Here is a 23,675-nt window from a genome sequence, read left to right on the forward strand (position 1 = left end):
GCCCGAAGTTAGCTTTCCTTTTTGTTTTTAGGTTTTTACGATTTTCTTGACCGTCTTGCTTCACAGCTGATCCACGACTCCCTCTTCGGACCTGCTCACCTCTCAAATAGATGCCGCTGCAATCTCTTCATACTAAAGGGTGCATTTGAGCTTGCATGATGTTACTTATTTACTTCCGGCCATCCTGATCATCAAGGGGGGTCCCTTGCTATGTAACAGAAAACGAAGAAATTTTATCATCTGGGTAGATGATAAAATTTCTTCGTTTTCTGTTACATAGCTGTGGAGATTCATGTTATCGCAACGTCAGCATCTGCAGCTTTTCTCATGTCGTATCTCCTGTTACTCTTAATTTTTGTTACCCCGTACGGACCTGAAAACTAAGTCCGGTTGATGGCTAAATCTACAACTCTGTAAACGTTCTCTGCTTTTAGCTTCTTATTGTAATTGCGCTTTTAAGCCTGCTGTGCCAGATGAATGCTCAATTTTGTCGCCTTGCGCACCTTGTGACGATTCTCTATGAACTGGGCTTTCTGTTTCTGCCTAACAGTTTGAACAAACTATCTTCTGGACGATTGTACATTTATGTTCCAAACATTATTTCAAAAGAAGATGCTTCTATATATGTTGAGGCAAGCTCATTAACCAAAGCTTGCTTCAACAGCTGCATCGACTGTACTTCTAGAGGATCCTTTATAAATGTGGCAACCTTTTTCAACAAATTCGTCAGCGGGCGTGCAATATTGGCTTAACCTTGTATAAATTTCCTGAAAACTCCCGTTAGTCCTAGAAACGACTGAAAACTGAGAGACTAATTTGCGTAGAAACCGACAGACAGACGGACATGCTTATATCGACTTAGGAGATGATCCTGATCAAGAATATATATACTTTATGGGACGCCATATGACTGAACGATCGGAAATGGCACAACCTTAACTGCAGGGGTATCTCAACTTCGGCTCTGCCCGAAGTTAGCTTTCCTTTCTTGTTTGATATATTTTTTCCTTGGTCACTCTGACTTCCTTTCTTGTTTGATATATTTTTTCCTTGGTCACTCTGACTTCAATCTTAAAAGTGAAATATATTAATTAGATAAGTTATCAACTGAAAACGAAAAATGGATGTAAAATCAAATTACACAAAATTAACAGGCGGCACTGCAAAGTGTTTGCAATGCGAGAGAGTGATAAAGACGAGCGGAAACGCTTCGAATTTGTTGTCGCACTTGCGGAATAAGCATGCCGACATTTTTACAAAATCTTTACTTTAAGAAAGTATGTATGTATGTTGGCATATGTATGAGTATGTGCGTCTATGTGTGCATACATATGCATACATAAATGAAACATCGGAATGAATTATATATCGCATGTATTATAAGTATAATAATAATATAAATAATAAAACAAAATATAAATAAAATAATACATTTTATAAAACTTGTCGTCTTTTAATGTGAAGGAAAAAAATTTTATATTAAAAAAAATAAAAAAATTTATTAATAAAAAATATTAAAATTTATCGATATTTTGAAGTGATATTTTTAAATATTACACAGTGTTTCAAAAAAAACAAAAGTAAATGAACTTTTGAAGTGACATAGTAGGAATTGTTTATTGGGTCGACTATATCACAAAACCATTTTCGAGTCAGGCAGCAGCCACGGCATAAATTCAATCAATATAAATGTATCATATATATATAAATGTAATAATTATAGTTTAGCATATAATCATTTTTTTTTATCGCTGTTGTTAGTCGCAAGCCGACTCTTCTGGGCCGCTCGGCTTTATTTTATCTTTCTAATTAAGTTAACGAGCTTTCACCCGTCCTATGCTAAAAGGCGGGCCCACTTGTTCTCTCTATCTCAGTGCATACGCATTCTAAATCGGAAATCCATTTCATATGCGAATAAATAAACATTTTATAACGTTTTAAAATAGATAATTCCCTTTTTTGTTATTTTGGAAAAAAGGGGAAAAGTCATTGAAAAAGCTCCATGACCAAACATTGGTGACCCCGACGTGATGATCAATAAAAATTATAATTATAAATTATAATTAAAAAAATAAATAAAACAATTCCACGAGCATAAAACAGTGCGAACATACCCGTTTAAGTTTTTGCATTAACATATGTATGTGTATTTTTGAACATAAACGGCTCACAGTGCATCAGTGAAACAATTATTTTGTATAAATCATTTAAGAATATAAATAAATACAATACATACAATTGTTATCCGGTCCGCCAACATACATACATACAAATTAACTAGAAGTTTAAGCCATATTTTATATTAATACTAGCTGACCCGGCAGACTTCGCACTGCCTGCTGTTGGTTTTTTCTTCTTTTCTTAACAAAACTTCTTTTGTGACTTTTTCTTGAAACTTCTTTTGTGATAAAATTTAAAATTTTTCAAACTTAAAAATATTATCTGATACAGTAAGAACTGAAGATAGCTAAAGTAAAGTTTCGTGGAGCTGACCAAATAAATTAAAATACAGTACTAATTACAATTTGTGACTCTAAAATTTTTTCGCGATCGCGATTCACTTTTGTTTAATTTCGAAACGCGACATTAGATCCCCCAAAGCGCACGCGACGAATAATTTGATTGGATTTGAACTTTGTGGAGCGGGAAAAAATTTTAAATTGACCCTTTTTCGTTAGAAACACACTTAAATTGCTTTAAATTATAATCACATTGACTGATTATAATTTAATATGAACTGTATTGAATAGCAATAGATAAATCATAATCATTTTTAATCCCAGAAACTAAAGAGCGTAAAGGAGCTGGTGGTGGGACCATTTGTGGCAATTTTATTTTGCCTTTAGCACAACATAATCCAGTAAATTCACCAGTGTACTTTAACGCCTTACAATATTTACAAAGTGTTTTCATTTCCGCAATTGTTACTGTTTTGTCGGCACAATAATCAATTGCCGGATCATAGTGGAATGCAGCTCGTTCAAGAATCACAGAAGCACTGCGTCTGCGGATTCGCTCATTTTCATTATGTCTAGCTTGCTGTTGTTGTGTTTGATGTACACGAACTCGTTGCATTCTAAGCTTATCTCCTACATTGTCACTCACTAAAGAACGCAATTCTGACATAGCAATACGACTATTTTCTTCTGTCTGTCTCTGGTCATCAGTGCGGCTAGCACGTGAGGTAGCTCTTCGCACATTTAATTGACTACGACGACCTAAGTCTTCTCCTCGGCATCGTAAATTGTAATTAATCAAATTGAGAAAATTTCCCGCAAAATTTGAGAAGTAATAAAATTTCAAATAAAAATTTTTTTCAATTTTTTTCACAATTTTTCAGTGAACACAATATCGGTTTGTCACATAAAATTAACTGAGCAGAGAACAATGAGTAGCTGTCAAACAATGTATCACATACCGGCGCCTACTATTATTGTAGTCTCCATTTTGTTTAAAAAACGTTTGCATGGGAAATAGAAAAATGCTGTTTATGGATTTTCCCGGCAATCATTCCCGGTTGATCTTAGAAGGGTGAAAATTGAGGATGGTATGTATTTTTGTATGTTGTATCATAAAAAAAGAGAAATTAAAAATTTTGTCTAAAAAATAAAAATAAAAATTTAGGGGTGGACTACCCCTAACATTTAGGGGGATGAAAAATAGATGTTGGCCGATTCTCATAGATACCGGATAAGCACAAAAAATTTCATCAAAATCGGTCAAGCCGTTTCGGAGGAGTATGGTAACGAAAACTGTGACACGAGAATTTTATATATTAGAAGATTATAAACAATTATTTGGGCACTTGCCACCAAGCTCTTTTGAGTCTTTATAATGTAAACATTCCCACACTCGCATCTAGCACCCTAACGGCAGACCAAGCTTGAGAAATGAAATAAACAAATTCCCCCTATTGAGCCGGCCACGGCAAAAACAACATTAGACTAAACATCCGCTAGAATCACGCCACTGCGGCTCCCCTTTTTAAGCATCCGTATTGATACCCAAATTTTCCATGCTGATCACAGCAATCCCATTCGGGAAATTCTCTTCGGAATTCAATTCGTAAGATACTTCGGGAAGATCCCGAACCAACAAGGAAAAGAATCAGCTCAAGCCTGGACAGTGGGAATCTAGCATAGGTTAAGATACAATGCCTTGTTAGACTTAAGATCGGGATCCAAATAAACCCAAATAGATTGGGATCCAAATGTGTTGAATTATGTTAGTAATTATAATATACCAATCTGGCAACCTATATCTACTCAGAGAGAGCGAGCTATAAATCTTCTACTCTCTTATGAACATACATATTTATAAGCATAAACATGTTAACTTGAGTTTTAGTTCTATCAAATCACTTGGATGCACCTAACCACTTCTGTTACTGGAATATACGAACAATATTCCCAACAAAAAATTAAAATTCCCGGGGGGGCCTCATAGCCTAGTGGTTAGTGTACTAGCTCGCTAAGCGTGAGGTCGTGGGTTCGAGCCCCACTCGTGTCAAGTGCATGGCCCTGCAAGTTTTTCGGCGCTCGCGCATATGATGTAAGTAGCGAAAAGCTCTCGTTGGATTCTCGCTATTTATAATTATGTGCATGAGACCCGAAAAACCGGCATTCCCAGATGTCGTTAGGTGGCAAGCCCACTTCTGAGATAGGTTGCACTCGGCTAATCACCGGATCGACTGAACAATAACGATTACAGAAACAAACACATGATTAGAAAAAACACCCACACCCCCAGCCCGATGACGACCCGCCGCTTTTCGCAACGGACACGAATTGGACAATGGAATGTGAGGACCCTAATGGAGCCATCCAGAATTTGCGCAGTTTGAATAAGGAGATGGGCATGGTTAGGATTGGAACCCTGGAATGGAACCCGCAAGGAAGAAGATGAGAGTGGGACGCCCCAAAGCTAACCTGGCGCCGATCTACAATACGCGAACTCGCAGACAATAATACATCACCTGGGGACTTGGCAAAGAGAACAGAGGGTCCCGTGGAATACACATGTGGATGCCCTAAGCTCCCAAGCAGAGTAATAGAAATAAATAAAAAAAAAAAAATTCCCAACAAAAGGTTATGGGCCCAGAAGCGCCGGTCATTCGGAGTGAAGTGAATTGGCGAAATTTAAACTGAAATATAAATTTGCTAAAGGAGCTCAAAGTATAAAAATTGTTGAATTTACCAAAATGAGTGTGTCTCTGCAAATTGAAAAACTCGGTGATAATAACTATGATATGTGGCGTATGGTCATGCGCAGTGTGTTAATAACCTCTGATCTATGGGACATTGTCAGTGGTAAACTTAAAAGACCAACAGACTCGACGGACTCTGCGGTGTGGTATAATATTGACCAAAAAGCTAGCTAAAAGCTAAAGTTAAAAGCTAAAAAGTTAGCTTCAATTATACTGAATATAAAACCGTCTCAGCTGATGCATATTAAATCTTGCAGAAAGTCCTCTGAAGCGTGGCTTAAACTCAAAGAAATTTACATGCTCGATGGTCCAGTGAGAAAAGTTCAACTCTACCAAAAACTTTTGCGTCAGAACATGAGCCAAGGTGGTAATGTGGCTGAATATGTAAACTCATTTGTTGAAATCACAGACAAATTGGCCGAATTAGATATTAATATCAATGATGAGTTGAAAGTTATAATGATGTTGACTAGTTTGCCAAATAATTTTGAAAACTTTGTTGTGGCAATCGAAACACGTGACAAATTACCATCATTCTAGAAGAAGGGGCGCGAAGAGAAGAAAGAGATGAACGAGATCGAACAAACGAAACGGTTTACTCACATGTGCATGCAAAAAATCATGAAGATCAAAGAAAAATTGATAGAAGAGACAAAATCCAAAAAAACCGCAAAAAGAATACAGATAAGGGTGACGACCGAGATCACGCCAGAATACCGTTTGAGGGCAAGTGCTACAATTGCAAGAAATATGGCCACCGTGCCAGCGAGTGTCGAAGCAAACCAAAGAATGAGAGAGATAAAGAGCAGCAATCAAATAATTGTCTAATGCACTCTCAAAGCGGCGTTGTCATCCAAAAATTTGATACATGGTGTGTTGACAGTGGAGCTACCTCTCATATGTGTTGTGTAAAAAGCATGTTTAAAACTCTCAAAAGCAAAAAATCAATTATTATGTTAGCAGATAAAAAATATATAGAGTCACCAGGTATTGGCACAGTAACGTATTGGCAAGGTATTGGCAAGGAATGAATATCAAAAACATTAGCGTAAATATAAATTGCGATACATGTAACAAAGCTAAGATATGTGCAAAACCATTTCCACAAAAAGCAAATCGATCGACCAAAGAATTACTCGAATTAATCCATACCGACGTATGTGGACCAATGAACTCCAAATCATTAGGAGGTAATCGCTATTTTGTTACATTTATAGATGACTATTCGCGAAAAATACACATTTATTTTATGCATACGAAAAATGAAGTTTTTAATAAGTTCAAGTCATTTAAAACTTACGTAGAATGCCAAACGAACAAACGAATAAAATGCTTGCAAAGTGACACGCTGTTCACATCGGACCTCCCAAGTTTAGTGGAACCGGGCACACTTTTGGCCATTGCGAGATATTGAACTCCGAGATGTGCTGTATGTTCCAGATTTGCAAATGAATTTTTTGTCAGTGTGCAAAGCAGCTGAATGGGAGAACTTTATAACATTTGGGCACAACGAAGCTGTAGTAAAGAACAAACATGGAAAAACAATGCTAACCGCCGTTCGAGACAAAAATTTATACACGTTCAAAACAAAAATGCAAAGCAATTGTTATATGTTGAACGAAAATGCGATAAAATGGCATAATAGGTTTGGACACTTAAATTTTCAAAGCCTACAAAAATTAGAAAATGATAAACAAGTGATTGGAATGAATATCAAAAACATTAGCGTAAATATAAATTGCGATACATGTAACAAAGCTAAGATATGTGCAAAACCATTTCCACAAAAAGCAAATCGATCGACCAAAGAATTACTCGAATTAATCCATACCGACGTATGTGGACCAATGAACTCCAAATCATTAGGAGGTAATCGCTATTTTGTTACATTTATAGATGACTATTCGCGAAAAATACACATTTATTTTATGCATACGAAAAATGAAGTTTTTAATAAGTTCAAGTCATTTAAAACTTACGTAGAATGCCAAACGAACAAACGAATAAAATGCTTGCAAAGTGACACGCTGTTCACATCGGACCTCCCAAGTTTAGTGGAACCGAGCACACTTTTGGCCACATACGCTGACGATACTGCCGTCCTTGTGAACTCTTCCTGCCGAGTCGAGGCATCAAGGATCACCCAGGAATTACTGGACTCATTTGGCAAGTGGGCTAACAGGTGGAATATTGCCATTAATAGCAGGAAGTCGCAATATTGCAGTTTCACTTTGAGAGCAAAGACATTACCCAGAGTCAAACTCCACGACGTCACCATCCCACAGTCACCCCAGGCCCAGTACCTGGGTCTGATCTTAGACAAGCGGCTCACCTGGAAGGAACAAACCAAGAAAATAACAGCTACATGTCGGAGTAAACTCAGGAAGCTAAAATGGTTACTTAAGCCAACAAGCAAGCTCAGCCTTGGCAACAAAGTGTTGCTGTACAAATCCATCGTGCTGCCCTCGATCATATACTGCATTCAGATATGGGGCATGGCTTCTGACACAAATGTCATGAAAGTGCAGAGAACTCAAAACCGAGCGCTTCGCATGATGGCAAACGCGCCTTGGTATGTTCGAAACGACGCCCTAGCAAATGATCTCCACATTCCCTCCATTAGAGAGCAGATCAACCGTCACTCGAGTCGCTACAGCGATCGCCTCTTAGCGCACCCCAACCACCTAGCAGCGTCTCTAGCTAATCAAAATAACTGTAATCTCCTGTTATTGTATTCATGTTATCTGTTCATTGTTATACTCTACGTATTATAGCCATTAAGTTGGCTGATCGACGTAAATAAAACTTATATGTTAAATCAAAAAAAAAGCAAAGTGACAATGGTCGAGAATACATAAATAGAGATTTTGAAAATTATTTAAATGAATGCGGAATTAAAAGACAATTAACTATCCCTTATACACCACAGCAAAACGGTTTTGCTGAACGCGCAAACCGTACAATTATTGAAATGACAAGGAGCCTAATAACTCATGCAAAAATCGGAGAATTTTTATGGGCAGAAGCGGTGCAAACAGCCGCATATATTAGAAATAGATGTCCAACGAGAGCTTTAGATGGTTGTACTCCATTCGAAATATGGTACAAATGCAAGCCATCAGTAAAGCATTTTCGAATCTTCGGATCTAAGGTTTTTGCCTTAGATAAAACTGTAAAAAATAAACTCCAGACTAGAGGCAAAGAATACGTTTTTGTTGGCTACTCTCATACAGCAAAGGCATACCGCCTATATGACAAAGATAAACGCACAATAGTGGAGAGAAGAGATGTACAATTCGTTGAAGGTGAGTTTTCCAATAAACAACCTGAAAATCATAATACTAATGACTTCGCAACAAACATCATTCGTTTTGAGTCCAAACCAGCAGAAAATGAAATAGCTATGACTGATGAACCTGATGAGCCTGAAGATGACGTGGAGGAGCCCGAACATTATAGCATTAGCAGTAGCAGCAGTTTGGACAACACCGATAATGGAGAGAGATTTGTAAGCGCAAGTGAACCAGAATCTGATGAAGAAGATGTGAGCGAACAAGGTCGAAGATGCCCTGGCAGACCAAAAATCGTAAGAAATGGGCAGCCTGGAAGACCTAGAAAAGAGTATCAGGTATTAAACAATCTAAACTCTTTTGAAGATTTCGAAACACCGAAATCAGTAACGCAAGCCCTAGACAGCGAATACAAAAGGGACTGGCAAAAATCGATGCAATCTGAATATGACGCTCTAATCGCTAATAAAACGTGGACATTGGTGGACCCACCTCATGGTATAAAGCCAATCGGCTCAAAATGGGTTTTTCGCATCAAGAGAAACAGAGAAGGCGAAATAGAGAGATTTAAATCCCGCTTGGTTGCCAAAGGCTGTGGGCAACAATTTGATGTGAATTACTGAGAAACATACTCTCCAGTTATAAGGTACGAGACAATTCGCATGTTATTAGCTATCGCCGTGGAAAAACAATTATTCATGCACCAAATAGATGTCTCTAATGCATACCTTAACAGCAAGCTAGATGAAGATGTCTACTTAACACAACCACAAAATTTTGTCAACAAGAACAATCCCCAAAAAGTTTTAAAACTGCAAAAAGCAATTTATGGACTCAAACAGTCCGGACGGGCCTGGAATGACACTCTAAATGAGGCATTAAAAGCTATTGGTTTCCAACGCTGTAAAAACGAAGTATGCCTATACACACGAAAGCAGCAAAAGGAGTACAGTTACATTGCAGTCTATGTAGATGATCTCATCATAATTTGTCCAAGTGAGGATCAAATTGAAGAAATTAAAAAGCTGATTTCCCATAAATTCGATATGAAAGACGGAGGACCATTAAGCTATTTTCTTGGAATGGAAATAGAGCGAGATGGCAAGCAGGGCGAAATACGGCTAAATCAAAAAAAATACATTCTAGCACTTTTGCAAAAATTTGGTATGGAAAATTGCCGAACCGCGTCAACTCCGCTTGACTCTGGTTTCCAAACTCAATGCCCGAACGAAAGTTGTAAAAAGGTAAATATAAAAACTTATCAATCACTAATTGGTTCGCTTATGTATTTGGCAGTTATAAGCCGACCAGACATTTTGCACTCTATAAGCAAATTGTCACAAAGAAACACAGACCCACACGTGGAACATGAATCTGCAGCGAAGCACGTATTACGCTACCTTTCTGGAACCGTAGATCTGAGTCTTCACTACTGCAAATCCGATGGCTCAGTCGATGGCTTTACCGACGCTGATTGGGCAAATGACAAGCTGGACAGGAAATAATACTCAGGGTACACATTTTTCATGGCTGGAGGCGTATTTTCTTGGGCGTCAGCAAAGCAGAGCGTAGTCGCCTTGAGCAGCACAGAGGCTGAATATATTGCAATGGCAACGGCAGCTAGGGAAGCTGCATATCTCCAGAAGCTACTGATAGAAGTTTAGTGGCCAAATATATATCCCATGACTATAAATTGTGACAACACCAGTGCGCAGCATATCGCAACAAATCCTGTCCAACATAAACGTACTAAACACATAGATATTAAATACCATTACATCAGAGAAAAAGTCAAGTTTAATGAAATATCTTTGAAATATGTAAATACTGAAATGAATGTCGCAGACTTACTAACAAAGAATTTATGTAAACAGAAACACTGCGAATTCGTTAGACAACTTGGTCTATATTAAAAATTTCAATATTCAGATTATTATATTATGATTAAGCAAAAGTGTTGAATTATGTTAGTAATTATAATATACCAATCTGGCAACCTATATCTACTCAGAGAGAGCGAGCTATAAATCTTCTACTCTCTTATGAACATACATATTTGTAAGCATAAACATGTTAACTTGAGTTTTAGTTCTATCAAATCACTTGGATGCACCTAACCACTTCTGTTACAGGAATATACGAACATTATTCCCAACAAAATGAAACCAAATAAAGTTTAAATATATTATTTTTTTTAAAGTTAAAACCCGTCGTGATTATAAATGGCGCCCAACGTGGGGCACGCGTTAATTAAAAATATCGACTAAAAAAAGATATTCGCGAGTGCCTAAAAAAAAATCATAGACCTGAAAAATAAAGGTTTCTATGTAAAAAAAACTTATATATCAAGTACCGGTAATAACTAAAATAACCTCAACGCCCAAAGTGGAATTTTTCAAGGAAAAAGTGACACAACAAGAAAGGAAAGCTATCTTTGGGCGGAGCCGAAGTTGATATACCCTTGCAGTTCAGTCGCAGTCCGCTAGGTGGCGCCACGCATCTTATATTATTAGATATATAGAAGATCGTATATAGTCGGCCGATCCTTATGAAATTTGGCAAATCAGATTATTTTGTCCAAAATAGAATCTGTACCAAGTCCCATCTAACTTAACTTCTAACTTAAAAAACACCAAAGTTATGCCAATTCCGATCGTTCTATGACAGCTATAGGATATAGTCGGCCGATCCTTATGCAATTTTGTACATAAGATATGTTGATCTAATATAACATGTGTGGAAAGTCCCGACCCTCTATCTTAAAAAACAACGAAGTTATGGCATTTCCGATCAATCAGTTATATGGCAGCTATAGGATATAGTCGACCGATCCCGGCCGTTCCGACTTATGTGCTGCCTGCAACAGAAAGAAGGATGTGTGCAAAATTTCAACTCGATAGCTTTAAAACTGAGAGACTAGTTTGCGTAGAAACAGACAGACGGACAGACGGACAGACGGACATGCTCATATCGACTCAGGAGGTGATCCTGATCAAGAATATATATACTTTATAGGGTCGGAGATGTCTCCTTCACTGCGTTGCACACTTTTGACCAAAATTATAATACCCTCTACAAGGGTATAAAAAGAGAACAAAATGAAAAAATACAAACTTTTTTTTTTTGAACCACCAAAAAGTTAAAAATCAAACGAACTCGAAAAAAGTGAAAAAATTAACTACAATAAAATTACAAAAAAAAACACACACAAACACAACAAACAAAAAAGAGATTAAAAATAAGTAAAAACTCAAACAAACTCGAAAAAAGTGAAAAAATTTAATAAAATAAAGCTAATTAAATAAAATAAAATTAAAAAAAAAAAAAAAAAAACCTGTATGTCAAACAAACAAAAAGAAACTAATGTGAGCCCGACAGGAACCGAAAAAATACGGTAGAAGACCCCTCACTCAACGTAAAAGGACTGGAAAGGAAGAAAACAAGCAATTTCATCAGAGGAACACCAAAAAAATCACAAACGTGAGATAGATTGTTTAGTTTAAAAAAAAAAAAAAAAAACAGCAAGAAAGGAAAGCTAACTTTGGGCGGAGCCGAAGTTTATATACCCTTGCAGTTGAGTCGCAGTCCGCTAGGTGGCGGCACGCATCTTATATAATTAGATATATAGCGGATCGTATATAGTCGGCCGATTCTTATGAAATTTGGCAAATCGAATTATTTTGCCAAAAGAGGAATCCATTGAAACTCCCATCCTTCTAACTTGAAAAACAACGAAGTTATAGCATTTCCGATCAACCAGTTATATGGCAGCTATAGGATATAGTCGGCCGATCCTTATGAAATTTTGTACATTTTGGTCAAATATAACATGTGTGGAAAGTCCCAACCCTCTAACTTAAAAAACACCAAAGTTATGGCATTTCCGATCAATCAGTTATTTGGCAGCTATAGGATATAGTCGACCGATCCCGGCCGTTCCGATTTATATACTGCCTGCAAAGGAAAGAAGGATGTGTGCAAAGTTTCAACTCGATAGCTCTAAAACTGAGAGTGAAAGCCGAAGTTGATATACCCTTGCAGTTCAGTCGCAGTCCGCTAGTTGGCGCCACGCATCTTATATTATTAGATATATAGCGGATCGTATATAGTCGGCCGATCCTTATGAAATTTAGCATATAGAATTATTTTGCCCAAAAAGTAATCTGTACCAAGTCCCATCTTTCTAACTTAAAAAACACCAAAGTTATGCCAATTCCGATCGTTCTATGACAGCTATAGGATATAGTCGGCCGATCCTTATGAAATTTTGTACATAAGATATTTTGGTCAAATATAACATGTGTGGAAAGTCCCAACACCCTAACTTAAAAAACACCAAAGTTATGGCATTTCCGATCAATCAGTTATAGGGCAGCTATAGGATATAGTCGCCGATCCCGGCCGTTCCGACTTATATACTACCTGCAAGGAAAAAAAGTATGTGTGCAAAGTTTCAACTCGATAGCTCCAAAACTGAGAGACTAGTTTGCGTAGAAACCGACAGACAGACAGACAGACAGACAGACAGACAGACGGACAGACGGACATGCTCATATCAACTCAGGAGGTGATCCTGATCAAGAATATATATACTTTATAGGGTCGGAGATGTCCCCTTCACTGCGTTGCACACTTTTGACCAAAATTATAATACCCTCTGCAAGGGTATAAAAATTGCCTGCTGTTTTGCTAAATAGTGATTGATTAATACTGGAACAATTAAGAAACTTCAAAATGACAGACTCCATCTACTAGCCATAGCGCTAATTTAAGCCGACAAACACCTGAACAAACATTAACATCAGACCTAATTGTCCGATTGATAGCTAATAACTTAACACCATTACAAGAGGAAATAAAAACTTTTTGTTCTCTCTTTGATTCCAAATCCAATTTAGTGACCGAATTCCAAATCGAGCAGATTTACGATACCATACCCCATTTTCTGGAAATCTAGACAATTACGTAGCCTGGCGAGAAGCCGCGGAAACGGCAATGGGACTCTATGTCCGCAAAAGCCGTCGGTACTTTGTAGCCCTAACCATTTTAAGAAACAAGATAGTAGGAAAAGCCAATGACGCTTTAACAAACCATGGAACCGTATTGAACTTTGACGCTATTTTGGCTAAACTCGATTTTGTCTTTAGCGACAAGAGGCCAATCCACATAATTGAACAAGAATTAAGTGTCCTGATACAAAACAGATTTTCGGTTATGGACTTTTATAATTTGGTTCATAAAAAGTTAACCCTTTTAATAAATAAAACCATAATGACGTACGGGAAAGAAAATCCAATAACTACAAAAGCAAACCTCAGACATAGACAAAACGCCTTGAGGGTATTCATAACTGGCCTAAACGGCCCAATTTCTGGCATGTTATTTTCCCTAAATCCTCCAGACTTACCAAACGCTCTAGCTAGAGTTCAAGAAATGGAGAGCAATCATATGAGGGCACAGTTCGCCTATCGATTTAGCGCACCTCAGCGCCTTTATAATGATAACCAACGAAACCAAAACGAACCATATTATAGATCTGATGGTCAGAATCAGGGCAATCAATTGCGCCTGAACAGAATCAACGACAATTACAAAAATCATAATGGACAAAATCCCAATTATCAGCACAATAATAGAAGTTCTCCTCAGAATAATAATAATTCCCAAAACAAAAATAACCCCCAAAATAGTAATAGCTACCAAAGCCATAACAGCTATCAACACAATAACACTCGATATAATCCTTATCCAAGTTATAATACTTGGACTCAAAGAAATAATACATACCAAAACAGAAGCGAACCTATAGAAGTGGACTCCAGCATCCAAATCCAAAATAAAAATAGTAACCAAACATTCCCAAATGGTGAACAATACCAAACTACAAATAGCCTCCAATATAAATCATTCCAACAACCAGAACAGGCAGTTAAACGCGCACAAATTGAGTCATCTGCTCAACCTAGAAACAAACAAATGCGCATAAATAATATCAAAGAGGAACATTTTTTAGGAGAAGAAAAGGTCTGCCACACGAATTACGATTTGACAAAAAAATTAATAAAAAACGTAATGTTCTGATAGATACAGGAGCCACAGCCTGTTATATAAAAAAAGGTACCTACCAAAACGGGATAGAATTTCCCATTTACAAAAGACTATCCACGGTTAATGGATACTCAACAATAAAAAAATGCCACTACATAACAATTTTTCAAACAAAACAAATTTTTTACGAAATAGAGGGCCTAAAGGCAGACTTATTAATAGGATACAATTTACTAAAAAAGATAGGAGCAGTCATTGACACGAACAATGACACACTAAAATGTAAGGGAAAAATCGAAAAATTACACTATGACGAAAAAATAAATTTATTAGAACTAAACAAAGAAACAACCATACTTCCACTAAAAAAATATATATTAGACAAATATTTTAACCACGAAAATTTGTCAAGCAAGAATTCACTTAGCATAAAAAGTTTGGGGTATATAAGCCCCAAACACGCCGTCGATGTTCATTCCGACATATACAGTTTAGAACACTCAGAGTCCAAAAACTCTGTCAGCGACTCTTCTGACAATTATAAATATAACAGTTTGGGGTACATAAAATCCGAACACGCCGTCGATGTTCAGTCCGACACACACAATTCGAAACACTTAAGTTCTAAGAGCACCGTCAGCGATACTTCTGACAATTACAAATCTAACAGTTTGGGTTATATAAAACCCAAAAACGCCGTCAATGTTCATTCCGACACAAAAAATTTGGGATACTCAGGTTCCAAATGCACCGAAAGTCAGATTGCCGACAACTATCCCTCAAGTGGTTCAGGGTACTCTGACACTGAACACGATGCCGATGTAAAATCTGATTCAATCGATATAAACACTGCAGCATATAAGAATATGGGTAACACGAAAATATTTTCGGAATAAACAATTTAGAAAACAATACAGACGAAACCGATACAGAAAACTACATTGAACTAATAATAAGCACAATAAAAAAAGTACATTCAGAAATTAATACAAATTTACCATTCTGGACGGACGTTCGTTGTGAAATAGACACAATTAACGATAAACCGATCTACCTTGAGTAGATCTGTCTTGACAGTACCCATACTCACAAGTAGTAAACGAATTTGTTAATAAAGAAATACACCGAATGAATAATGATGAAATCATTAGACCCAGCAAAAGTCCTTACAACTCACCCGTAATTGTAGTATCAAAAAAAGGTACTTATGAAGATGGCACCCCTAAACATAGACTATGCATCGATTTCAGAAAACTAAACCTTAGCACGATTCCAGATAGATACCCCATGCAAGATCCGACAGTTATTTTATCAAATCTAGGAAAAGCTAAATACTTTAGTACCATAGACTTAGAATCAGGTTTCCACCACCACACCACAGGATGAAAGAATCAGACGTAGAAAAAACTTCATTTTTAATTAACAACGAAAAGTACGAATTCATTAGAATGCCATTCGGGTTAACAAACGCACCTCGAATCTTCCAGAAGGCAATGGATGATATACTTCGAGAACATGTTGGTAAATTCTTCCATGTCTACATGGACGATATAATTATTTTCTCTCAATCCCTCGAACAACATTTCAAAGACCTAAATTCAATCATACCCAAAAATATCAGAGAGCTGCGTAGCTTTCTGGGCCTCACTGGATATTAAAGAAAATTTGTAAAAAACTATGCAACCATTGCCAAACCCCTGACTAGATTGTTAGAAGGCTCCAATGGAAAAATTTCCAAGAGGATGTCAAAAAATGTTTCAATTACTCTTGACGAGACTGCAATACAGGCATTTAATGAACTCAAAGAACACCTAATTTGCCAAATAGAATTAGTCCAACCAGACTATTCAAAACAATTACCATTAACAACTGACGCATCTGACTTAGCTATAGGAGCAGTACTTTCTCAGGACGGATACCCAATCACTTTTATATCAAAAACCCTTAACAAAACTGAAAGAAATCATGCGACTAACAAAAAAGAACTTTTAGCAATAGTTTGCGCATTAAAAAACCTAAGAAACTATTTGTACGGAGTATCAGGAATAGAAATACATACAGACCATCAACCGCTCTCATACGCAATTTCGGATAAAAACCCAAATGTGGAATTAAAACGATGGTTCAATTACATAGAAAGCTTCAGCCCAAAAATTTTGTATAAACCGGGTACTACCAATGTAGTAGCAGACTCACTGTCCCGAATTGAAATAAATAATATTAGAGAAGATGAAGATGTAGAGTCCACGGATTACGGAACCCAACACTCAGCCGAAAGTAGCTTTAGTAACATTATAGGCGAAACAAAAAAACCCCTTAATCAATTTAAACAACAACTTTTAATAGCAAAGGGAAATTTCACATGAACAGATAAATGTATTTGAAAATAAACGTCATATTATTGAATATGATCAACCAGAGAACTTAGCTACAGTCCTTAAAGAATATCTACAACCCAAGATTAATACAGAGATGAAATTCAAGTTCAATTAAAAAACAAGAAAGGAAAGCTAACTTCGGGCGGAGCCGAAGTTGATATACCCTTGCAGTTCAGTCGCAGTCCGCTAGGTGGCGCCACGCATCTTATATTATTAGATATATAGCGGATCGTATATAGTCGGCCGATCCTTATGAAAATTGGCAGATCAGATTTTTTTTCCCATTACGCAGACCCCAGACATAGCCTTTCGAATGGACAAGTTGAAAGAGCCCATTCAACCCTAACTGAGATAGCTCGTTGTGTTAAAGATGAGTACCGTCTCCTAGAATATCCCGAAGTTATTATAAGAGCAGCAAAAAGCTACAATATGACAATTCATTCAGTAACAAATCAAAAACCATACGACATTTTATTAAACAAAATAGATCACAGTGACTTACCATTAAAACTACAAACTAAAATGTTAGATTATCATAATAAAAATAAATTATATAAAAATTATCATGTAGGAGAAGTAGTATACGAAAAAATACACGGAGAACGAAAAAAACATGTCATTAAAGAAAACCTACCAAACAAAGTAATCATTAATAATAGGAAACGAGTTATTCTTAAAGACAACATTAAATAACCCATATTTTACAGAAAATGGAAATAACATTTATCATCACCATTTTGATAATCACTTGCCACTCCGAAATAATCGACTACACTAACAACGAATACCTACTACTGAAGAATGAAAACGACGTATTGACGTATGACTCATTTGAGGACCTCTTTCATATCACAAACCTAAGTTTTTACAAAGAAATAATTAGAATAGAAGATAAAAATACTAACAACAGCAACTGAGACTCAGACTGGGACATTTCCCAAAATCTAAATATTATAAAAATTCGTATGTCCCAATGAATACCATCATGAAATAAAAGAGGCATTAACGAATTGGGCACAGCATGGAAATGGCTAGCAGGTACACCAGACCATGACGACTTAATAAGAATCAAAAACAAAATTAACGAACTGACAGAAAACAATAACAAACAATTTACAATAAATTCACGTATATTTCAAGAAGTATGATCAAAATTCTTAACACAATTGTTGTTAACAAAGAAACAAAAGTAAGACAACACCGACTACAATTAATTACACTTGATATCCAAAATTTAATCGATACAATCACTTTAGCAAAAATAGACATTTTTAAAACAAAAACAAGAAAGGAAAGCTAACTTCGGGCCGAGTCGAAGTTTATATACCCTTGCAGTTGAGTCGCAGTCCGCTAGGTGGCGCCACGCATCTAATATAATTAGATATGTAGCGGATCGTATAAAGTTGGCCGATCCTTATGAAATTTGGCTGGCTTTTCCGATCAATCAGTTATATGGCAGCTATAGGATATAGACGGCCGATCCTTATGAAATTTGGCAGATCGTATAAGTTTGTCCAAATTAAAATGCATAGAAAGTTTTGTACACCTATATAGCACATTTTCGTCACTAAAATTGATATCAGATATTTTGGGTTTCGCATGCAGGTTCGTCACCGGTACTTTACCTCGTGAAGAGATTTTGTTATATAATATTATTTGGAAAGAGCTGTTATATTATTCCAAATATTATTTGAAATTCGAAAATCGAATTTTTTGAATAACTTCTCGGATCGGATTGGTAGAATGCGAATAAAGAAAAATCTATCTAGTGATTTTTTTAGTTTCACCCTAATTTCTCCCAAACCAAACAACTTTTGGAAAATGTTTGGAAATATGTATCTAATTTAAACAATACCTTTCGATTGGTATATAATTCATTCAGAAAGGATGACTAGAGAAAATTTTTAATTCTTCGGCTATATATAGAGTCTCCTCGCGCATACCAAGGAATGCGCGGTCGTCACCTCGTGGACTACCGTCCACAGAGATTATTTATATAAATATTTTTTTTAATTTATAAAATTGAATCAGTTCACATTTTATTTTCTCTTCTTATAGAATTATAATTTTTTATTTTTGTATTCTAAAAAATAATTTATTATTTTTTACCACCAAAAATAATTAATTAAATGATAGTCGTTTAATGTCGTTAGTCGTTAATTAATTGAAATTGTTTAATAAAAAATAAGTTAAATATAAACGGAACTCGCGCGGCTAACAACTCAATATTTCTAGTGGAAAAATTAAAAAATCCACCAATCGACACTACAAAGTAACAATGTATTGATCCAAGAATCCCGTTTGCAATGAATAGATTTGTATGTTGTTTAGTCTTATTAATTTTACACTTTATTTTCGGACTGGCGAAACTGGTCCATCAACCACACGTGTTCGACTTAGAACATCCAGAGATCGCGGAGAGGAATCAATCGTTGACGTCGGCGCTGACGTCGCTGCTACCGCCATCGCCCTTGCTCTTCGCCGCCGGTTCCCATATCCCTCCTTTTTTTACCAGCTTTAATTTCAATCCTTGGTCCAAGCTTGGTGGTTCCATCCCAGCTGTCTGTGCTGGCTGGTGTTCCGTTTGTTCTGTGTTTGTCATCTCTTCTGGTGGAGTGACATGTACCTGTCCGACTGTGGACTGTGGAGCTACTGTCCGACTAGATCCATACTGGTATCTTCTTAAGGTGGCTAATATTCCTGGTTAAACGTCTACCATCTTTTGACCCTATAGCTATTTTTCTTTTTTTCTCTATAACATCGTATTCGGTAGGGTCGAAGTTTGGCGTTAGCTTATATGGGAAGACAACATTTTTTATTAGGACCTTGTCACATACTCCTATATCAATTTCCTTCGCCCCTCTCTTTTTATCAGCTGATTCTTTCCCCTTCTGTTTTGCAACACAGTCTTGGTTTCGTTCTGCTGAGTCTAATACTTCCGCGCCCAAATCCTGAACCCCTATCATCTTATCACGGATCAGCCTGTTAAACATTAACTGCGTAGGAGCAGTACCTGTGTTGCTATGTGGGGTTACATTGTACATCAACACGAATTTCTGTATCTCCTCTTTATAGTTATTTTTGTGTTGGAATGCGATCTATAATCGCTCGGAATGTTTAAACGGTTTCCTCTCAGTAGGATTTTCCCGATTGTGGAAAGCTCGAATCGGAACGGGTAGAGGTTATTTAATGCGACAGAAGTCTATGAATCATCTTGCAAGCAAGTAATGGCATCCACAATTTCTTCATCAAGGATGCTTTTCGCAGCTATCTCCGAAATGCTCATTGACATAGGGATTGAGCTCTCCAGTATACGAAAAATACTATTTTCGGCTGTTGACTCGAAATCCTTTGTCGATGATATGTAACACAGGCAACGTGTCTGAGATGTTTTCCATCCCAGCTTTAAAAATAACTTTGAGTCTGTAGTCGTAGGAGCCACCTTTCGATGCGAGCTGGTGGTTTTGATGATGGCTTAAATATTGTCTCGAGCGGCTTGTGGTCGGTAACCAATTCAAACTCTAAACCGGCTAAGTAGTAATAAAATTTTTCTACCGCCAATACCAGTGCCAAGCTTTCTTTTTCGGTTTGTGAGTATCGCTTCTTCACATCAGACAAACTTCGGCTGGCATAAGAAATGATCTGGGGTTCGCTTCCTTCTGTGAATTGTAACAGAACTGCTCCCAGCGCCACCCGGCTTGTATCTGCAATCAGACGTGTTCGATGTTTTATATTGAAGTATGAAAGTCTTGGTATTTCAGCCAGCTGAGTTTTCAAATCGTTGAACGGTTCTTTCTCTTTGGGGCCCCAGACAAATTTAGTGTCCTTTCCCAACAATTTCCTCAACGGTTCTGTACGATCGGCTAAATCCGGAATAAACTTCCCGACGTAAGTGACAAAACCTGGGAAGCTTCTCGTCTCCTCCTTATTTCTCGGATCTCGGAATGAAGTGATAAAATCTACTTTTTTTGGGATCGACACTGATACCCTTGTCTGATAGAATGTGGCCTAGAAATTTCAACCTGTGAGTTTTCCAAACACATTTTGAGTCATTTAGTACCACATTATTATTTTTGAATATTTCCCGGACTTTCCTGACAGTCTCGTCATGTTCACCTTCATTTGATCCAAAGATTATGACATCATCTATATACATTAAGAACGTTGGGGCATGGTGACAAGAACTCTTGAAGCCGTCGTTGGAATATTTAAAAATGCAACAATTAAAATGCAACAATTTTACTTGTCGCGCAGGGCAGGTCAGGTTATCGTCAAAGGGACCCATTCTACCACATCTACCGCATTCTGTACCCTTTCTTGGTTTCCGGCATGATATTTTTTTTATTTTTTGTTTATCTTTCCGACTTAGAAATCATTGTTTGTGATTGCTTAATAATTTTTTCTTCTACTCTACAAGCTTCGAATACTTCAGTCAAGGTATGCACTTTCTCCAGTAGCTTTTTCTTCAATTCCAGCGAAGTCCAGGAGTCCACGATTTTATCTTTTAAATCCGTCTTCGATCCAGGCAGGTCTCACCCTTATTTACTTATTTCTTTATTTTTATTTTTAAGTATTTTATTTTACTGTTTTCCCGCAAAAAACCCCAAATATTATTTTGCGGTGGTTATAGACGCACAAAATCCACCGTCGAGCGCCTCTCTGCTTTTCTTATTTTATTTTGTATTTTGGAGAAAACCAGTCGGTTCCACCAACTTCCGGCTCTTACTTCCTCCTTTACTTTACTAAGGCTTGACATTTGCTACGTGCAGTTGCTCGCTACTAAAAAAAAATAGATCTCTTCAATTTCGGCTTTAGTGGAGCCGAAAATCGCATTTCTGCATTTTCTGACGTAACCGGATAGTTACGCAAAATTTTGCAAAACTCTCACCTTCCGAAGGTGAAAGGTTCCTAAACATTTTTGTTTTAAACGTTTGAGTTTTGTTTCGGTGAAAAATAATCATTTAGCTTTTGGTAACCAGTACCAAAAATACGTCGACTTCTTTGTTATTATCCGGGTCTACCAGAGCATCGGGTAAAGAGAAAGCAACCGTTTGCAATTGCACGCCTCCCAAGTAAAGCAGCTTATTTCTTTTTCTGCTAGGTGTTTCAATCCCTTCAGCATCGATATATATTCGAAATGCGCGAAACCATCTTTCCCACTCGTTTCGTAACAGTGATTTTTCAAAAGTTTCACAGGAAAGGGTTTATTGTATTTTCACCCAAACGAAAACCAAAATTTCATTTATTTATTATTTTGGCAAACTGCCTCTGATTATGTCATCTTATTACCAGGCTAACGGCCTCTGTACAAACAGATTATTTCTCTGTTTAATAGTGTTTTTTCTTTTAACTTACAACGTACTGTTGCTCAGTTAAGGATTTTATTTCATTTTTTATTAATGATTTTCTTGACTTACAACCAACTGTTACTCAGTCACTCTTTTAATTATGCTTATGTGTCTCACTCTTTTTTTTTTTAAATATTTTGTTTTCCTTTTTTTTTTTTTTGAATGTGATGATTCTCCTGACTTGAGCTCTCCAGTTTACGAAAAATGCTATTTTCGGCTCTTGACTCGAAATCCTTTGTCGATGATATGTAGGCGAGGCAACGTGTCTGATATGTTTTCCATCCCAGCTTTAAAAATAACTTTGAGTCTGTAGTCGTAGGAGCCACCTTTCGATGCGAGCTGGTGGTTTTGATGATGTCTTAAATATTGTCTCGAGCGGCTTGTGGTCGGTAACCAATTCAAACTCTAAACCGGCTAAGTAGTAATAAAATTTTTCTACCGCCCATACCAGTGCCAAGCTTCCTTTTTCGGTTTGTGAGTATCGCTTCTTCACATCAGACAAACTTCGGCTGTTTCGGAATTGTTTCAATTAGATCATTTTTGTCGAAACATATTCCAAAAGTTATTTAGTTTGGGAGAAATTAGGGTGAAAGTAAAAAAATTTTTAATCACTAAAAATATTTGTTACTGTCATATGAGCAACTAATGTTCTACAACTTTTTGAAATACCTGAAGCTTACGGCAAAAAATTAAAAAAACTTTGTTAAAAATACACTGAAAATAATTTTTTTTTTAAAGAAAAAAAATAATTTTTTAAAATTGGCTCATTTGATCATATTCATACTGCACGTTGAGATAGCTCTTGAGATGACGCAACTTTTGATATATCGCTTATATCTGGAAAAATTCGTTAACTCAAGATATAGTCCTGTAAGTGCAGCTACCAATTTTGTCCAGCCTCCTGTGAAGCTTGCATTTACTTATACATGTGTGTGTATTTGATTGGCAACTTTGCTTTTTGGAGTCTGCATATATTTGGTCAATACCTTAAAAAACTTGGAGTATATCTTTACAGCTTTGCTTTATTTATCCAAATAAAAATCCAAATAAAAGCAGGGCTTCAAAAGTAAAATAGAAACATTGGCCCAACTAGGACTCGAACTCAGGCCCTCCGTGTTAGGAACCACAACGCTCTCCCCTCGGTCCTCGACAAATGCACAATTTTACTAGTAACAAGCTTTATATGCATTTGCCCCCATTGAACATATAATGCATATAAAAAAAACACAGCTTTACTTAAATTACAGCCACCACCGTTTTTGGGTCAAAACATGGATTAAAAGCTATAAAAACAAGAAAACCCTTGCAGTTGTGCCATTTCCGATCGTTCAGTTATATGGCGGCTATTGGACATAGTTGGAAGTACTATGAAATTTGGAAAATTAGATTATTTTTCCCAAAATGG

General features: G+C 36.8%; 1 protein-coding gene across 2 annotated transcripts in view; it reads right to left on the bottom strand.

Annotated features, from left to right (window-relative positions):
* The window catches only part of LOC6505482 (transcriptional activator protein Pur-beta), a 505,448-nt gene that overhangs the window by 167,589 nt on the left and 314,184 nt on the right, over nt 1-23,675 (bottom strand). Inside the window, exon 6 of one of the 2 annotated variants that reach the window (XM_044717615.1) lies at nt 7,471-7,538. The exons of the other annotated variant lie outside the window; for it this stretch is intronic. Within the exon in view, the coding sequence (XP_044573550.1) occupies nt 7,522-7,538 (17 nt within the window). The 3' untranslated portion in view covers nt 7,471-7,521. Of the gene's footprint in view, nt 1-7,470; nt 7,539-23,675 lie in introns of those variants that run through there. 2 annotated transcript variants of the gene reach the window in all.

Source organism: Drosophila ananassae (assembly GCF_017639315.1).
Source record: "Drosophila ananassae strain 14024-0371.13 chromosome 4 unlocalized genomic scaffold, ASM1763931v2 tig00000054, whole genome shotgun sequence".
In the NCBI taxonomy this organism is placed as follows: Eukaryota; Metazoa; Arthropoda; class Insecta; order Diptera; family Drosophilidae; genus Drosophila; species Drosophila ananassae.